A 16,647-nucleotide genomic window follows, 5' to 3' on the forward strand; every position below is an offset into this window, starting at 1 on the left:
GTAGAACTTAGTACCAATGTGGGAAAGAAAGACATTTGATGTGTCCTTACTGTAGTGTACTTACTGTAAACAGAGACATAGGTCCCTGTGCCGTGATGCTGCCAGCAGTTCTGCACAGGTCAGAACATGATTTTGTCTGCCAGCACCTTGGAGCAAATGAGATTTTGCTGTGGTTTCTAATAAAGTCCCTGGAACTTAACATGCACTATTCTCTCTCCTCCTCTGTGCTTTACTTTTCTGGGATGGTCTGCACGACATTCCCAAGTAAGAGTTTTCATCTTGTTACTGATGCAAGTTCTCAGGATGATGAAAGGAGATCCAAAAGGCACGGGAGAGGAATATTTAGTGTGCTTGTTTTAGGGGAAGCCACTGTTGTCTGGCTTCAGCATTGTCTGACAGCAGATGTCTCATCTCTCTTTCTCTCTCCTTCCTCAGTTATGCCTGTAAAGTCGTGCCCCTAGACAGACATCTCGTCTAATTTGTTCTCCTATTTCAGGGGTGTCCTTTTTCATGCATAGTCTGAAGTAGTTGGGGGAATGAGCCTCGAGGAAAATTGATCCTCTGGCAGAGTTCATGCAAGGTTAATGCGTGAAATCTCTCCCCTCTCCTTCCTGGCCAGGTTTTTGCTGGAGAAATCTTATTGCAAGGTTAAAAAGTATCTAGTGTTTACTTTCCTATCAAGGTGTATTCATGCATTAGAAAGTTTCTGCTTTGCCTTGGAGATAGCCCTCTTGCTCAAACAAGAATTCCTGGACACTTAAATCCGACCTGATACAGATCAGATTTTTCTGTCTTGCAAAATAAGTGATTTGGAAACTGCTCTGTCTTATGAATTCTTCAGTAAATTACTACTAGTTCAACTGGTGCTTGAGTTATTTTCTCCTATGTTTCACCAATTACTATATTGTCAAATGGGCAGCACAGCAGTGCCTGTAGCCCTGGCAAGCTCTGTAAGGAGGTAAAAGTTAAATAGTAGTTAGCATCAGCACTCAGTGCTCCTTTCTGGTTGCACAACATAGGTGTGAGACTCATTTGTCCCTCAGTGTTACAGGGCAGCAGCAGTGAATTAATTAGGTTTTTGTCATGTGCCAAATCCAAGCACAATTTGCAGTTGAAGGTGAGAGGTTAAGACGCTTTTGAGCACCTGTCCCAGCACCTCAGGCAATGCTTTAGTGCAGTGTGAAGTCTGTGATGTGTTTATGACATGTGCAGAGAGGTAAAGCCTTAATCATCTGGGGTTCTTCTCCCTCCTACTGTGCTGGCCAAATTCTCCCCCTCGGTAGAGGACACAGCAGGAAGAAGAGGCTGAAGGAGCCAGCCAGTGTGTAGCATATATTGAAATGTAGGGTATTTGCCCATCATGTGCCTTCCCTGATCCAAGGAGTGCCAGCATGTTCTGCATGTATGCAGGGGGCAATGCCTGACATGCTGAAACCACCTTCAGCCTTGATTGTCAGAACACCTCTGTGTAAAAATTCCTCCGTGTCCTTGGCTGCCATGAGCATAAATCAACAGTTATCTGAAAGATTTGGGCCTCTGTCAGGTGGGTTCAAGTTTCTTGCAGGATTCTGACACTGGGAGCCAGTCAATCGTGGCATGGAAACAGCATCTCCACCCAGCAGGCTTAGGGATTTCTCAGCACGCATTGCAGCTGAGGTGTGAGGCAGATGTGTTGTGCTGGAGGTGTGAGATCTGATGCCAGCAGAGATCCCTCTTCAACTGGGCCCAGCCTTGTTCATATGTGCAGTGCAAAGTTTGGGTACTTTTTTTCCCTCTGATCTTGGGATAGAAACTGCACAGAGTGACAGATTTTCTGAATTTTTGTGTACTGGCATCCATCTGGATGCTCAGATCCTCCTGGAGACTGGAATTCCCTTTAGTCATGGGAGTTAAATAGATCTGTTCAAGCAATCTGGTCATGAAGCTCTCCTCAGTGTACAGATGGAACCGAGGCTCACAATGGCTCAATCTGCATATCAAAGCCCTGGACATATGGACAGAGCTCTCCCAAGCAGCCGTGGCTCCTCTGGCTTCTGTGCAGCCTCCAAGTGCGTCTTGGTGTGCTCTTGAAACTGGGAGCTGTTTCCAGCATTGTCAATTCCCCTGGGGAGGAGAGACCCAGTAAACGTGCTGGGTTTCTAGATCCAGTTTCAGTTCCACATCTCCCAGGGCACAAGCACCCAAAGTGCAGTGCAGAGAGGTCCCAACACATCATACAGTAGTTAAGCAGAGTTTGGCTCAGCTTGTCACAAGGGAAAGGATGTGAAATGAACACTACAGAGAAAGCACCCATTTTCCCCATGCAGGCCTAAGGGCATACTGGAGATTTTGCAATCCCCAGCGTGGAGCACGAAGAGCCTCATTAAAAGGGAGCCAGTACAGGGCAGAGGAGAGACACCCACCACAGTCCAGTCTGTCCACGCTTGCCTGGGGGGTGCATTATGCTATTACAGTGGGGTATTTGAATAGCATGATGATGTGACTGTCGGGACAGATGTAAAAGCAAAGCATGCAAAAAACCTCTGGAGGTGACATTAGTCTCTGAATGGGGTAATTTGTTGCTGTTGTGCAAGTTGCCAGCTCCAGCTTTGGTGACTCACACATCTCGCTGTTGCTTGATCTTGAGCTTGGCTGGTAACATGAGGCTCTTGGCTCATGTGTGCACAAAGCTGCTGAAAAAATGGGCAGTGCCTGAGATGAAGAGGATGGTTTGCAGCAAAGGCAAACATTGAAGTTTCTGGTTTTACTGGGAGCAAACTTGGCCCCTGGTTCTCTGGACTTGGGAGCTTTTAAATGTTGAGAAAATCCCTATGATGATACTGAAAAGTAGGGTGGAATAATCAGTGCAGAATCTACTCAAAGCTGCAGTCATGAGAGACTCTGGAGCTCTGAGGAAAGCAAATCTGCCACTTGCTCCCCAGCTACCTAGGGAGTAATTTTACACATGCATACACATGTAAATATACACACGTGTCATATATACATACGTATGTGTCTGTACATAGATATATGGTGAAACTGGCACAGGCTGCTCATGTGGAATCGCAGAGTTGCTCTGAAACAGGGGTTATTGTAGCTGCTTGTGATTCATCAGGTGAGTCACTAATGTTTCTAATGGAGACCCCTAGGTGCTGCCTGGCAGAGGCAGCAGTTAGAGAAAAGAAGGGCAAGCACGCGTCCTGCACGACAGCTCCAGCACAACAAGCCACATTTGCCCTTTGGGTCCTCGTGCTGTCGTCAAGAGAGCAGAAATCATGTGCAATCTTATTTTAGCCAATTATATTCTCCTGTAATTAGGCTCTCCTGGACTTGTTATGCCCAGCTGCCTGGAGGGCAAATGAAGGGATTTTTGAGCTCTGTTCAAGAGTGCTGCTGCAAAAGGATGTCCAAGCACGTTGCTCTAATGAGCAGCCTTTGATGGTACATGGACTGTGGCATGCCCAGACCAACCCTGACAGGTGCTGCTTCCCTGACCCCTTGCTCTTTTTTCCTTCCCAGCTGTGGGTATCTGTTTGTTCTCCTTTCTTATGCTTAAATCCAAGAAGTTTCTAGTTGTCTCTCATCCTTTGCCCTCCCACAGTGTTTGTACAGCAGCTGGCACTTGGTAACTGGCAGAAATGCAAATACAGGATTTAAAGTTTATTTTCCTTAGCAGCTAGTTTTAGGCAAACTAAAGATTTCAGTGATCTGTTCTCCCTTGGAGGAGGGGAGGCTGTCTGAGCTACACAGCAACTGAGAAATGGTTTAGCTCTCCATTTCAAGAGCATGAATCCTTTTCTCAGTCTTTAAAGCTGAGCTTTTACCAGCTACATCCCATGTAGGACACAGTTTTGATTAGTTTGGTTTGTGCTGCTAATGAATTGCAGGCAGGGCTGCAAATGCAGTTTGGAAAAGTTGAGTGCTACAGAGGGGTAGAAGAGTAACAGCAAACCTCTGCATAGAGAAGTGATTAGTCTTAACTTGATGGCTTTGCTGAAATGCTTTTGCTCTGAAATTACATGGTTTCTTGTGTCCAAGTGTAGCTGTCTGTACATGGAGACACAGATCTTGGTAGAAGTGAGCAGGAGCTTTGGCTCTTAGAGATCTGGAAAAAGCGTCACAATGTCTAGGAGGGATCAGCGTTTCCTTCATAGCTCTTATATGTTGGGTAGCAGTTTACTTTGCATTTTGCTTTAATTTGGGGTCACTTGGGATGCTTTCTCTCCCTATTTTTTGCACTGTGAAAGGGTATCTGGCTTGTGCCCAGTCAGGGTGTTCTCTGCACACTTCGGTAGCTCTCGTGTGAAGCGCAGCCCCTTCCCCCTCTGCCTTGTCTCTGGTTACCAGGGCCCTCCAATCTGGTATTTAGGCTAGCAGCATTTGCCTCTGAATGACCAGAGCTGAGATGATGCACTGGAGAGTGACCCTGCCTCAGTCTGGCTGTAGGGGATAATGTACAGCACAGAGCTGGGCACAGCCAGGGTATGGGCTCCCTCTGGATAGAGGAGAAGGTAAGATGAAATCTGTTTTTAACTAGCAAATAGGCTTGCCAAGGGAACATCTGCAGATCCTGAAGTCTTGATCTTTCCCTGCTCCTTTCTTCATGGATGCTGTTAGTATTGGTAGGTGGGAGCCTGAGGAAAGCCTAAAGTCAATCCAAGTGAGTGGTGAACTGACCACTTTCTGCTGAAGATGCTTGGTCTCTGAGTAAAGCTTGTAACCATTTGCCAGCTGACTGTTCTTGTGGTAAGGTAAGCCTGGGTAATTTTGCTTTCAATATATTTTGATGTAAAATAACTTTTTAATCATGGACCTTCTGAACTGTCAGCATATAAAGCAGTCTCCAGCCATGAGTCCCTGCTAACACTGTGCATGCAGCAGCCTGTGACAAGGGACTCACCAGTGTTGTGAGCAGGAGTCAGCCTTCTCAAATCAGCCTAAAACCGTGTTGGACTCTAGAGGGAATAAGCCCAAATGAGTGTCTGTAATGACAGTAGCATTTTCTTGCAAGAGAGCTGCATTTACTTTGGAGTGGTGTTCTGGTGAATCCCTGTCACTCTTTACTCCTGTGCTGGGAGTGCTGCAATCGGTGTCTGAGCTCTGCAGGGTTCAGTACCAAGGCTGTGGGTGGCCAGCAGAGCAGGGCAGCTGCAGGACACAGTGCTTGTGTGACACCCTGCACAGCTGTTGGGAAGTGCTTTGTTTAGTTCACAGCAGTACCTGTGATGCTTTTAATTTTTCTGGCTGCACCAGTTTTGTCTCCTTTGCTGCCTCATTTTGCTCTTAAAGTTTACAGCTGAAGTTAAGGGCACTTAAAATGAGCACAGTGGTGGTGAGAGGAGGTTTGGTTAAATGGGGGGGCTATGCAGTTGTTTCTTGCCACAGAGACCTACAGTCAGTTGTGTCTCACTGAGAAACAGCAGAGTGGAGCACAGCCCGCATACAGGAGCTGCACCAAGCTGGATCAGGACTTGTTTGATTATGTTGGGGGTTTTTTGCTGTCCTTGGTAGTGTTCTCAGCTGTGATGCTGCTTCCCCCTCTCTGAGCTGTAGAGAGCATGGGAGATGGGGGTTTCTAGTCCTGGGACATCGCCACAGAAGAGGGAGAAACTTGGTCTGTCTTGTTGCTGTGCTTCAGTCATCACACCCACAAGCATGATTCCATCCCTGCCTTTATTGTTGCTCCCACCAGGGCCAGTCTTGACTTTTTATCACCCCATCTCAGTTGAACTGTGCAGTCACTTGAGATTCTGAAGGAAACCTTCTCACAGCAGAGTTAGTCACCCACCCAGGTGCATTTTTCTTGTACAGAAAGTTGATCTGTCTACCTCTGCCAATTCAGACACTCAGTTTCTTTTTTGTCATGAAAAATGCAGTTACAATCATCATCTTCCCACAGGAAGGGGGAAAGGAGTTTGGACAGAGGCAGGCCCCCTGAAACTGCCCCTTCTGGGATATGTCTGAAATGCACACTGTCTGCTCCCTGTTTTGGCTACCCAGAAGATGTCTTAGATGTCACTTAACCTTGAGTATGCAAGGAATCTGATGGGTTTGTGATAGATTTGGGTTGGGGAGGTATAATTTCTGAGTGGTGGCTCAGGTGAGGATCCAGAACCCTGGAAGGCTTTCAGTGCTGGCAGTGTGCCCTGAGCCAAGGCTGAACAGCTTCTCTGGGCCTGTGTTTGCAGATGGTAATTGAGTGGTGCCAAACCTGACAGACTCCAGGAGCTCCTGTCCTCGATGTGCTGCAGGCCTTGTCCATGGTGAAATGATCAGACATCAGCAGAGGATGATGGGCTTGAGGGTTGCACCATAATCCAGTGAAGTCCCTGGCTTTTCCTTACAGCATGGCAGGTCCCTGAGAGCCCAAGCCTCTCTCAGGCAGCCTGGCAGGACCAACCTGTTACTGATGCCTATTCAGGATAGGTCAGTCCTGCGTATGCAGGAAGCACATTTGTCTTTAATCCTGTAATTGAGAGTTTCAGTAACAACTTGCCTGTAAAGATCAAAAGCTGAGGTACAGGCTCCTTCCTGCCTGGTTCCAGACATGGTTTGCAAGATTTCAGCTTCTCTCTGCACAGGTGCCTCCTTTTACCTGAGCAGCTCTTGCAGCTCTGCAGGGAAGCTGTAGGGCTGTCTGCTCCCCAAAAGCCCCTCCTCCAGAGGGCCATATCCTGGCTTGTCTGTTATTTGGAGCTTTACTCGGGGTACATATGACAGCAATACTCCTGCCTACATGAGGATTCGGACACACTTGGTCCCTGGAGAGAATTGCCATTTGTGTGCAAAAAGAGGCAATTGAAGCGGATGATGTGACTGGAGAAAGCCTTGGTGGTCACTTAGCATGTTACCAAGCAAAGCTGCAGGATGTGGAGGGCTGCTCCATTGTACAGGGAACAAAGCTGAGCTATTTGCTGGCCTGTGACCAGCACTGGTGATGGAAGGAAGTGCCATCGAGACTGAGAGTCGTTTCTGTCATTTCTGGGTAGCCCTGGAGTCCTTGCCAAGAGCAGAGACCATATGAAGATGAGAGGTGGTGGGGCTGCCCTGTGTGCTTTACAGCCCTGATGCCTTCTCACAGTAGTGGCATGGCAGATCTGCAGAGTTTCCAAGAAATAAAAGAAGTTTCTTTTCTCTTTCTCTCATCTGTATGTGGAAGTGAGTACCCCAGCCTTAGATAAGACCTTAACAGGGCATCTGCCTTCCTGACTGGTTATTGTAAAGTCCAGGCAGGCCTGCTGGATGTCCCTCTCCTGCTCATTGCTCTCAGCATCCTTTCTGACAGCCCCGTGTGCCTTTTGAACTCAGCTTTTCCCATCACTGAGCAAAAGGCAGCCAGGATGCAGCCTTCAGTGAGGATCACCCATTGACCTCCACAGCCAGAGAGGTGAGATGTACCCTTTCTTAGCCCAGACGGATGGCCAGCCCTTGCTCTGGGCAGAGCAGTAGGGGGCTGGTGTTGGTTTGTGTACAGCTGGAGGGGGCAGCTCAAAACTCCACAGCAGAATAGGCCATCTGTCACTGCTGTGCAGATCTGCTGGGCTCTGCTGCAGTTGGGGATTCACTTTGCCTTGAAATGCTTCCACCTCCAGGGAATAGAAGAACCTCTGCATTGAGAATAAATGTGGATTCCCACCAGAATCTGACAGGTCCTCTGCCTCTGCACACCCCTCCTGGTCACCAGCAGTGGGCAAGCCTAGAGCATAAAGCCTGGATCAAGAGAGAGACAGATCAGGGGCCTGTTGCTGCTCTAGGCAGAGTGATGAGAGGAAAGGGAGCTGCTGCTCTTTGGATTGTCCTGTGCTGTAGTTGTGTGGTGCTGAGAAGCGTTTTCCCTGAGCAGCTGCTGGTGTTTCAGAAGCAGCTCCTTGCTCCGCATAGTAATGGGGCTGGCTGCACGCACGCCGTGCAGCTGCAGCTCAAAAGAGAATGTGGATGGCTGTGGGAGCTCCTGTGGAATCTGTCCCCAGAGTGACTCTGCTCAGACTGCAGGCTGTGCTTGCATTCAGCTCTCCTACAAACAGCAGCGTTTGGCTGTCACAGCCGTCCCCATCCAGGGACTGAGCATCACGTGAATGAAATACCTTCTGCCCTACCTGTCTCTGTCACCAACAGGGAGTGAGCCTAGCACCCGATCTGTTTGACCCCCATGTCCCTGATTGGGATGCAATGTCTGCTTGCATAAAGCTTGGGTGGATTTTCTTAATGTGTAAAACTATAAAAGTGATTTAAGCTTTCTGAGTGAAGGTTGCTACAGTGAGGCTGCTCAGGAAATGGAAAATGTAAAAGCCAGTCACTTTGTTCCTGGCACTAAGCATGAGTGTTGTTTCTGTGCAGGTACACAGGGCCTGACAGTGCTAGAGATGGTCTGGCTCACTTCAGGGCAGCCAGCGGTGTTTCTGCACATCTCCTGATGTTGGGCAGTTGGCAGAAGATGCAGGCAGTCCTGTCCAGGGTGTTTTCCCCACCTTATGTGTCTGATTTTGACAAATAACCCTGTATATCACTGAGGAGTGTCAAAGTTCCCTGGTCAGGCCTACAGCAGCTGGTCACATCTTAATTACTCTATCATTAAATCTTGCCATCTCTGCTTTATAGAGAAAATGGTGGCTTCTGAGCCTAAGTCAGATGTTTGTCTTTCTTCTGCTTTTGATCAATGACAGATCTTGATGCTGAGCCCCATTCTTTCCATGGTGATAAGACACTCACTCTTACCTTGTATTTGTCCCACTAGACCACATTTTGTCCCACTTCTCTTGGTTGACTGATATAGCAGAACTGTTTTAGCAAGGCCAGCATATGCACCACTGCTAGAGTTAAGCCCCGTGAAGCTGCTTCCAGCATTCCTGGAGTATTAGAAATAAAGTGCTGAGCTCAGTATTTGATTAACCAGCACAAGCATGTAGTGCAGTGGCAAGCAGGCAGAACACAGCACACCACACAAGCTGCAAGCAGGCACAGAAGATGCACAAGTTGCATGGTCTCAGATTCCTCCTTGCTGCAAGGATGGGTCTGAGCATTTGGGGTGATCCACAGAGCCCAGCTGTGGCTTCTGTGTGCTATGAGCTCCAGGAAAACGGTGTAGGGAGCAGCTGTTGGAGCTGTCCCATTGCCTGCAGCTTACTGGTGCCCCTTGACCTTGTCCTGCTTGACAGTGGTGAAAGCTCGCCACTGGGCGAAGGTGGAGGGAGAGTTCCAGGTTTTATCCTGAGCAGGGCCACACTGAGGTGTGAATTCCTGCAGTCTTAGTGGCAGCTTTCCCTGGGCCCCCCTGCCTGGAGAGGACAAACATGCCCAGCAGTGTGGGAGCCAGCTCACAGGGTCCTGGCAGGGAGGTGGGGCTGTGGCAGAGAAGCCAGCACAGCTGAAGCCCTTTGCATAAGGGGCTGTTTGTCTTGCTGAATTGTTAAGCCCCATTGACAATAGCCGCCCCCCCACACTCTCCACACTCAAGGAACTCTGGTGGCCAGACACTGATCCTTTCTCTTGTCTTCAGGCACCGAATTAGGGTTATTCCTCACTGAGTCTCTCTGACTGGCTGTTGCTTTTTGTTCTCCCTCTGCAGGCATATGAGTGGGCCTTGGAAGGGATGCGACACCTTGCCTGTATCAGCATGGAGGACTGCAGCTCTGCCGAGCACTGTACAGATGTGATCAAGTGCCTGGAGAGTTACAAGGGGCAGCACCCGGACATCAGTGCTGCCCGCTTCCAGGAGATGAAGGAACTGGCCTGTGAGCTGAAGAGTGACAAGGGGCTCAAGCAGTGGAAGTTTGCATGGTCTAAATGCCAGGAGACCAAGCTGGTGTTTGAAAAGAAACTCGAAGCAGCGTTGAGAACAAGGAAGTCTCTGCTGTCAGAGCGCAACCCAGCTGTCGGGGAGCAGCCCCAGGCTGGCAGCGAGACTGGCACTCTGTCCCACCGGAGACACTCTGAGGGGGCCACCTCCAGGTCCCACTGGGACAGGACTCAGAGCACATCCCATGGCTACAACAGAACCAACAGCTCTCTGGAGTGGACTAAGGAGAAAGTTCCCTCGCCCTCTCTGAGCTGCCCTGGTGATTTCAATGCTGGGGAAGTATTTGTCTGCCAAGCTGCTCTAAGCCCTGGTCCTCACTCAAGCAGAATTTCTTTCACCAGCAGGGCTTGTACGTCTCCAACGCTGCCTGAAGAAAAGCCGAACCTGGAGAGCATATTAGAAACCCCAGAGGTGAAACAGTCTTCTACATCCACTCCAGTCCCTGGGAAGCTGCCTCCCAGGAGGGTCCTTCGGAAGGCCCAAAGCTTTGACCTACCTTGTGGTGAGAGCCTGTGGTCAAGCTGCCAGAGGAGTGAGCCAGCCAGATATGGCAACACTGGTGTCTTCATCAAGGGGCTGGAGGTGAGCAGCACCGAGCTGGTGGACAGGACGTTCGCTCTGCGGCAGCCAGCTGTGAGCAACTGGGCTGCAGACTGCCTGCTGGAGGGACAGAGGGGCTGCCTCTCTGGGTCAGAAGCCAAGAGCTGGGGCAGGTAAGTGGCTGTGACATTTGGTGTTCTATTTGTCAGGGTGGTGAAAAGGCAGCCAGCAAAGATTAGAGGAGCTCTGTAGTGCTGGTTACTTTGATAGATGGAGATGTAGCTCCAGCTTCCCTGCATATGTGTGTGTGGTGCTGAGCAAACCCACAGGGATATCCCCACATAATCTGGCACCTTCCGTGATGGGGAGAGTGAGAAATGGGATTTATGTCTCATCCCTCTCAGTATGATTCCTCTAGCAGGGGAAAGTTCAGTTCCCAGACAGGAGAGGGAGTCTTTGAACATTGCTAGCATTGGAGGATGAGGGATTACAGAAACAGTATTCAGGGACTTAACAAAGCCAGGGGTACAGGGGCAGTGGGGGAGCAGAAGTACAGAGCATTGTCCTCCATGCTTTTGGGAGTGCTGTACCCAGACTGGTAGGGAGGCACTTCCAGCACCTTGTGACAGCAGCTTCACAGGTAAGAGGTGAGGTGCTTGTCTTTGTGCTTTGGGGCTGAAATCCGTGGGTGTCCAACAGCTGGCATTTATGCTTTTAATGTTTTCCTTCTCTGTCCTTAAAAATCTCAGTTTTGTTGTCCTAGTACAGTATGTGCCTATGCTTTGGAGAACCCAGGGATATGAGCTGTTCTTGACAAGGGGTGTCCAGGAAGACGTTTCAGTTGCTCTCACTAGAAAAGATTGAAAAATTAATGGCACAGATGAGAAAAGGGTGCTGGATGCTGGGGGACCACAGTTACTACTCTTGAGTGAAATAGCTGGGGACAGTGAAATCTTCTGGAAGGGAGCTCTGATATCCCTGGGATACCCAGAAAAGCTTGTGGCAGGGAATGTGCACCAGCAGATAGCAGGGTGACCACTTTGCTTCTCAAGGGAGCAGTGCAATAGGCCTCCTGTGTCCATGGGTGCTGAGACAGTCCCACTGCTCTGTTCTCTGAACAGCCAGAGGAGTTGACTTGAGGAAAAGCTGAGAGGCAAGGGAGGCAGGGACACATTGCAGGAGTTATGTTTGGTGCTACACTGCCTCACAGTGGAAACCTCGAGTACCTAGGAGGCATCCACTGAGATACGTGAGAGCAGCTCCTGGAACTGCTGCTCACTGATCAAGTGTTAGGACACTTCAGTTTTACTCTCTCACTTTAGCTAGGACAAGTCAAATAGCACCTAGGTCTAGAGCAATTGTTCTCCCAGGGTTGACATTGCTTCCCACAGTCTCCAGTCATCAGGCCAACTCCTCACAGGAGTTACTGTGACTTCTCCTGTCACTGTTGTTTCAGGGGAGCAGCCGTCTGCAGAGCAGCCCGTTGTGTCCAGAGCAGGGGCTGGATGGGCCCAGGGGTGCGTGTCCTGCTGAGCTGGGGTCAGGATCACAGCCAGCCTTGGGCACTTCCTTCCTGAATCCTTAGAACCTCAGAGTATTCCAAGCTGAAAGGGAAACCCAAAAGGATAAATGATCCAACTTCTGACTGCATTGGACTACTCCAAGAATCACACCCAAAGCTTGAGGGTCTTGTCCAAGTGCTTCTTGAGCTCTGACAGGCTTGGTGCCATGACCGCTTCCCTGGGGAGCCTGTTCCAGTGCCACACCATCTTCTCTCTGAGTGAAGGGCTTTTTCCTAATATCTTCAGCCTAAACTTCCCCTGACACAGCTTCATGCTGTTCCCTTGAGTCCTGTCAGTGCTCAGGGTCAGAGCTATCATAAACAGTTGTGTATCTGAGCTTGGACTGTGCTAAGGATCATCTCATTTCCATGCTGGGTGTCAGAGAGAGCTTCTGTAGGGATAATCCAGTGCTTTGCAGACATTCTGGCTGCTGTAGCCCTGCTGCAGCCTGGGTCCCTTCAAGGCTGAGCGTTTTCTGTTGCAGCAAACTGCGGCACATCATCGATGAGATGGTAACCACGGAGCGGGAGTACGTGCGGTCGCTTCGCTACATCATCGACAGCTACTTCCCTGAAATGGAGCGCCTCGACCTCCCCCAGGACCTGCGCGGGAAGCGCAGCGTCATTTTTGGAAACCTGGAGAAGCTCTATGACTTCCACAGCCAATACTTCCTTCGAGAGCTTGAGAGCTGCTGCAACCACCCACTGAGGGTCAGCCACTGCTTCCTGCGACACGTAAGGCATCAGCACCTTGTCCCCGGGGTCGGGCTCTTCCACACGTGAGCTTGGTTTCTGTGCCTTTCCTGTTGTGCTTTGCTACCAAGAGACACTGCCAGGGAAGTGAAATGTGTGCTCCTTGAAGTCCATCTGTTTCTTCAGGGACATCCCTTACCTATTTTCTGTCTGTGGTGTCAGTGGGAATAACTAGAGTGAGCAGAGAAGTGCAGAGCAGCTCTGGGTGAAAAGGGCTGCTGGGCAGAAGCACAGGGACACAGGTCTTAGCTGCCCCTTGCATTTTGTTGCTATTTGTTGTGAATGATACCAAGTAACTATTGGGGCGTGGAAGGGGCTAGGGGTAGCAGAACAATGAATCAAAAAGTCCTAGCTACTCTAGGAGTAGGAAGACAAGAACATTCCCTGGCTCCTAATGGCCTTGAAACAAAGTTATTCCTGATATCAGAGGAGCTCTTGTGCAGCCTGGGAGTAGCAGAAGTACTAGAGTAACCTACCAAGGTCGTGGCTATCACCATGTTCTGGGTGCATGGGTCTCACATGAGGCTGGATCTCTTCTGCAGAAAGACCAGTTTGGAATGTACGCACTGTATAGCAAGAACAAGCCGAAGTCAGACTCACTGCTGGCCAGCCATGGGAATACTTTCTTCAAGGTAAGTTCCACTGTCTGTATCAGGATTGTTCAGTGTGTTTGGTCACTGATCTGTTTAAGCCAAGCTAACGTACCTGCCTAAGGCAGGCTCTGCTTCCATGGCACAACTCTCTGCATAGCTGTATGGAAGGGACAGGGCAGAGGTGAAGCGAGGGTTTGGGAAAGGAACCCTGACTACCAATTTTCCCTGAGTACCCCAGTCAAGAGGTGTCAGTGCTTCCCTGGGGGCACAGGGTGCTCCTTGGGAAGCTGCTGCCTTCACTCTGCTGTATTTCTCAGTTCAAGCAGGTGCAGCTGGGGGATAAGATGGACCTGGCCTCCTACCTGCTGAAACCCATCCAGCGGATGAGCAAATATGCCCTGCTCCTGAAGGACCTGATCAAGGAGTGCAGCGAGGCACAGGAGCAGGAGCTGGGCTATCTCCGTGCTGCTGAGGAGATGGTGAAGTTTCAGCTCCGGCATGGAAATGACCTGCTGGCCATGGATGCCATCCGTGACTGTGACGTACGTTCCAGTGCCTCCCCCTGCCCGGGGGAACAGAGCCACACTTACTCCCCTTCTCTAGATTTGAGGTGTTTGGATTGTACAGTGAGCCTCCCCTCAGGTTCCCTCATTGATCAGAGTGCTGTTTGCCAGTACAGCATAGCAGGACTGCTGAGGCATGGGGCAATTGAACAGTGGGGCCTGGAGGTTTCCTTGATTTCCTAGGACAGACAGCCTGAGTGCTGCTACCTTAGCTGGGTGAGCTGCTTGTCATAAACATGCTCCCTGATGCTTACCAGTGATGGGAGGCAGCCTGGCAGCCCTTGCAGATGGCATCCTGCAGGCTGCTTTGGACCTTTCATCTCTTGAGCTGGTGAAAAGAGGATCAAGCAGATTGCAAGAAGGAATTCAAACTGATGCTGATACCAGGGGTAGGGCAGAATCTTCTAGGTGGGACTTAGAGAGGTATGCAAAGTGCAGAAGGAGAAACTGCAGGGTTCAGGGTGGAATAGGATCAGTCTGGGTAAGGAAGAACTGAAGAGCTGTCCTTCTGACCCAGATAGGCTCCTGGCAGTGGATGGAACTCATTTCCTCCCCAAGAGAAAGCTCTGGCTGCTGCCTGCAGTTGGCACTCCAGAGGTTTGTCACAGATTTGCACAGGGTGACAGACATCTGTGGGTTATGCCTAGGAGAAAGGTCCAGCTATAACCTGAACTTAGAGCCAGTTGTTTCAGCCTGATGTGGTCCCCAGCAATGTCATGCAGCCCGACATCTTCAAGAGCCCTCTTGAGATGTCAGGTAGCTGCCACTTCTTCACCACCTGGGCTACAGCCATATGGGACCGTGTTCTCCAAGTGCAGGCCTAGGGCTGCCTGGGTCATGCTGGTGGAATCTTACGAGGATGTGCTCTGTGTCCAGGTAAACCTGAAGGAGCAGGGGCAGCTGGTGCGGCAGGACGAGTTCACCATCTGGCTGGGCCGCAGGAAGTGCCAGCGACATGTCTTCCTCTTTGAGGACCTCATTCTCTTCAGCAAGCCCAAGAGGATCGAGGGTGGCTTTGATGTGTATATCTACAAGCGCTCCTTCAAGGTAAGGGCAGTCCTGCAGCTCCCTCTTGTGTGGGAGGTGTCCATGGCTGTTTTCCCCATGGCATGACATGCCTCTGAAATGGGAAGCAGGAGCACCTTCAGCAGAAGAGCTACTCCCACCACTTCTAAGCTTCCTCTAGACCATGCGGTGAAGCCAGAAGAGAATATTTTACTTGATGCCAAGGCCTTCTCTGTGCTGAGATGTGGGGTTCTAGCATTTTCTGAGGGTCATGGAGTATGGAGGAAAGGCAAGTGTGTACGTGGCAGGGAAGTGGTGCTAATTCTGGATGAAGCACTGGGAATTGCCTAAGCTATCTGTGCTCAGCTGTGTCCAGGACATACCTGCTGCTTTCCAGACCCTCAGGCTCCTTCTTGCTAGATCTGCCAAGCTGGGGATAGCTCTAGCACGAAGTTCAAGCAGTTTACTCCTTTTGCTGCTGGTGCAGTCTGGTTTATGCTTTGCTTTTCCTCTTGCTCACAGACTGCAGACATTGGTCTGACTGAGAACTCTGGAGACAGCGGCCTGCGCTTTGAGATCTGGTTCCGAAGGCGGAAGTCCAGCGACACCTACATCCTCCAGGCCAGTTCAGCTGAGACTAAGCAGGCCTGGACCAGTGACATTGCCAAGATCCTGTGGCAGCAGGCAGCCCGCAATAAAGGTGTGATTCCTTCCTGGAATTCCTTCTGTGCCTCAAAAGGTGCGGGAGCCCTGTTCAGCTCATGCTGTCCTGAGTAGGTTTGGATCCTGTTACCAGGCAACTCTGTGCAGCAAGCAGCTGTGTGCCAGCATGCAGCCTCAGGAGCATGTGCTGGGCTTGGCTGGGCATGTCCCTTCCCTGCCCCTCATCCCCAGGGAACTCGACTGGTCCAAGCTCTGTATGACTCTAGACGCCCACCTGTTCCCCATGAGAGAAACAGAAGATCCATGCTGAGGGTTCCCTGTCCTGTGAGCACAGGCTGTGCTCCTGAAAGACTTGTGGTCTCCCTGTGATCTAGGCCACTACTGGAGCTCACTACTGAATCATGCTGACCAAGTCCCTCCTGTCCCCCACAGGCTTCCCGCTTGGCCGGACTCTAGTAGGTGGCATGGCACTGAGCTACTTGGCTGGAGTAGGGCATGATTGCTTGTTCCTGTAGGCTCCACAGTGCTGGGGAGGGGAGCAGGGGGAGAAGAGATCTAATCTCAGCAGTTCAGAAACAGCCCAGCCCGGGAGTGCTTTAACCTGTGGCTGAATAATGCCTGTGGGAAGAGTTGGGTCTAATAATGTGGCTGTGGGTCTCTTCCTCTCCAGAAATCCGTATGCAGGAGATGGTCTCCATGGGTGTGGGTAACAAGCCCTTCCTGGATATCAAACCCAGTGAAGCAGCTATTAATGACCGTGCTATTGATTACATCATGAAAGGCAGAGGTAGGTGCCAGCAGTGCCTTCCCCCTTGATCCATGTGAGTAAGGCAGGACTGTTTCTCAGGGTTTTGGTTTTTTTGTATGTTTTCTGGCAGGTGCCAGGACCAGAGCCTCAATTGCAGTGTCTCTGTTTGACCATTCCAACCCCTTCAAGAGGACACAGACTCAGCTCTCCACTGGCAGCACCCCCACTGCCTACGCCCCTTCCTCCTCCTCCTCCCTGCTGGGGCCCCTCAACCTCCACATGTACCTGGACCAGGCTCTGCTGCCAGGAGTCCTGGCCCCCAGACGCCCCTTTGACATTGGCACTTGCATCGAGGAAGATGAGCTGGAGCATGAGACGAGCAGCCAGCCCTCAATGAGTACGTACAGCCCCCTGCTCTGCAGCACCTGGGATGTGTGGGCTCCCTG

At 50.5% G+C, this 16,647-nt stretch overlaps 1 protein-coding gene across 5 annotated transcripts in view; it reads left to right on the forward strand.

The window, feature by feature from the left end:
* PLEKHG4 (pleckstrin homology and RhoGEF domain containing G4) overlaps positions 1-16,647 on the forward strand; it is an 85,241-nt gene that overhangs the window by 64,218 nt on the left and 4,376 nt on the right. For 3 of the 5 annotated variants that reach the window (XM_088171963.1, XM_014880711.2, XM_014880712.2), the window contains exons 14-21: positions 9,545-10,488; positions 12,362-12,611; positions 13,172-13,261; positions 13,540-13,764; positions 14,662-14,832; positions 15,313-15,529; positions 16,124-16,240; positions 16,332-16,598. In XM_088171963.1, the coding sequence (XP_088028089.1) occupies positions 9,545-10,488; positions 12,362-12,611; positions 13,172-13,261; positions 13,540-13,764; positions 14,662-14,832; positions 15,313-15,529; positions 16,124-16,240; positions 16,332-16,598 (2,281 nt within the window). The remainder of the gene's footprint in view (positions 1-9,544; positions 10,489-12,361; positions 12,612-13,171; positions 13,262-13,539; positions 13,765-14,661; positions 14,833-15,312; positions 15,530-16,123; positions 16,241-16,331; positions 16,599-16,647) is intronic. The other 2 variants (XM_088171964.1, XM_088171965.1) reach the window with 1 other exon arrangement.

The sequence above is a fragment of the Sturnus vulgaris genome, chromosome 12, assembly GCF_052056855.1.
Source record: "Sturnus vulgaris isolate bStuVul1 chromosome 12, bStuVul1.hap1, whole genome shotgun sequence".
In the NCBI taxonomy this organism is placed as follows: domain Eukaryota; kingdom Metazoa; phylum Chordata; class Aves; order Passeriformes; family Sturnidae; genus Sturnus; species Sturnus vulgaris.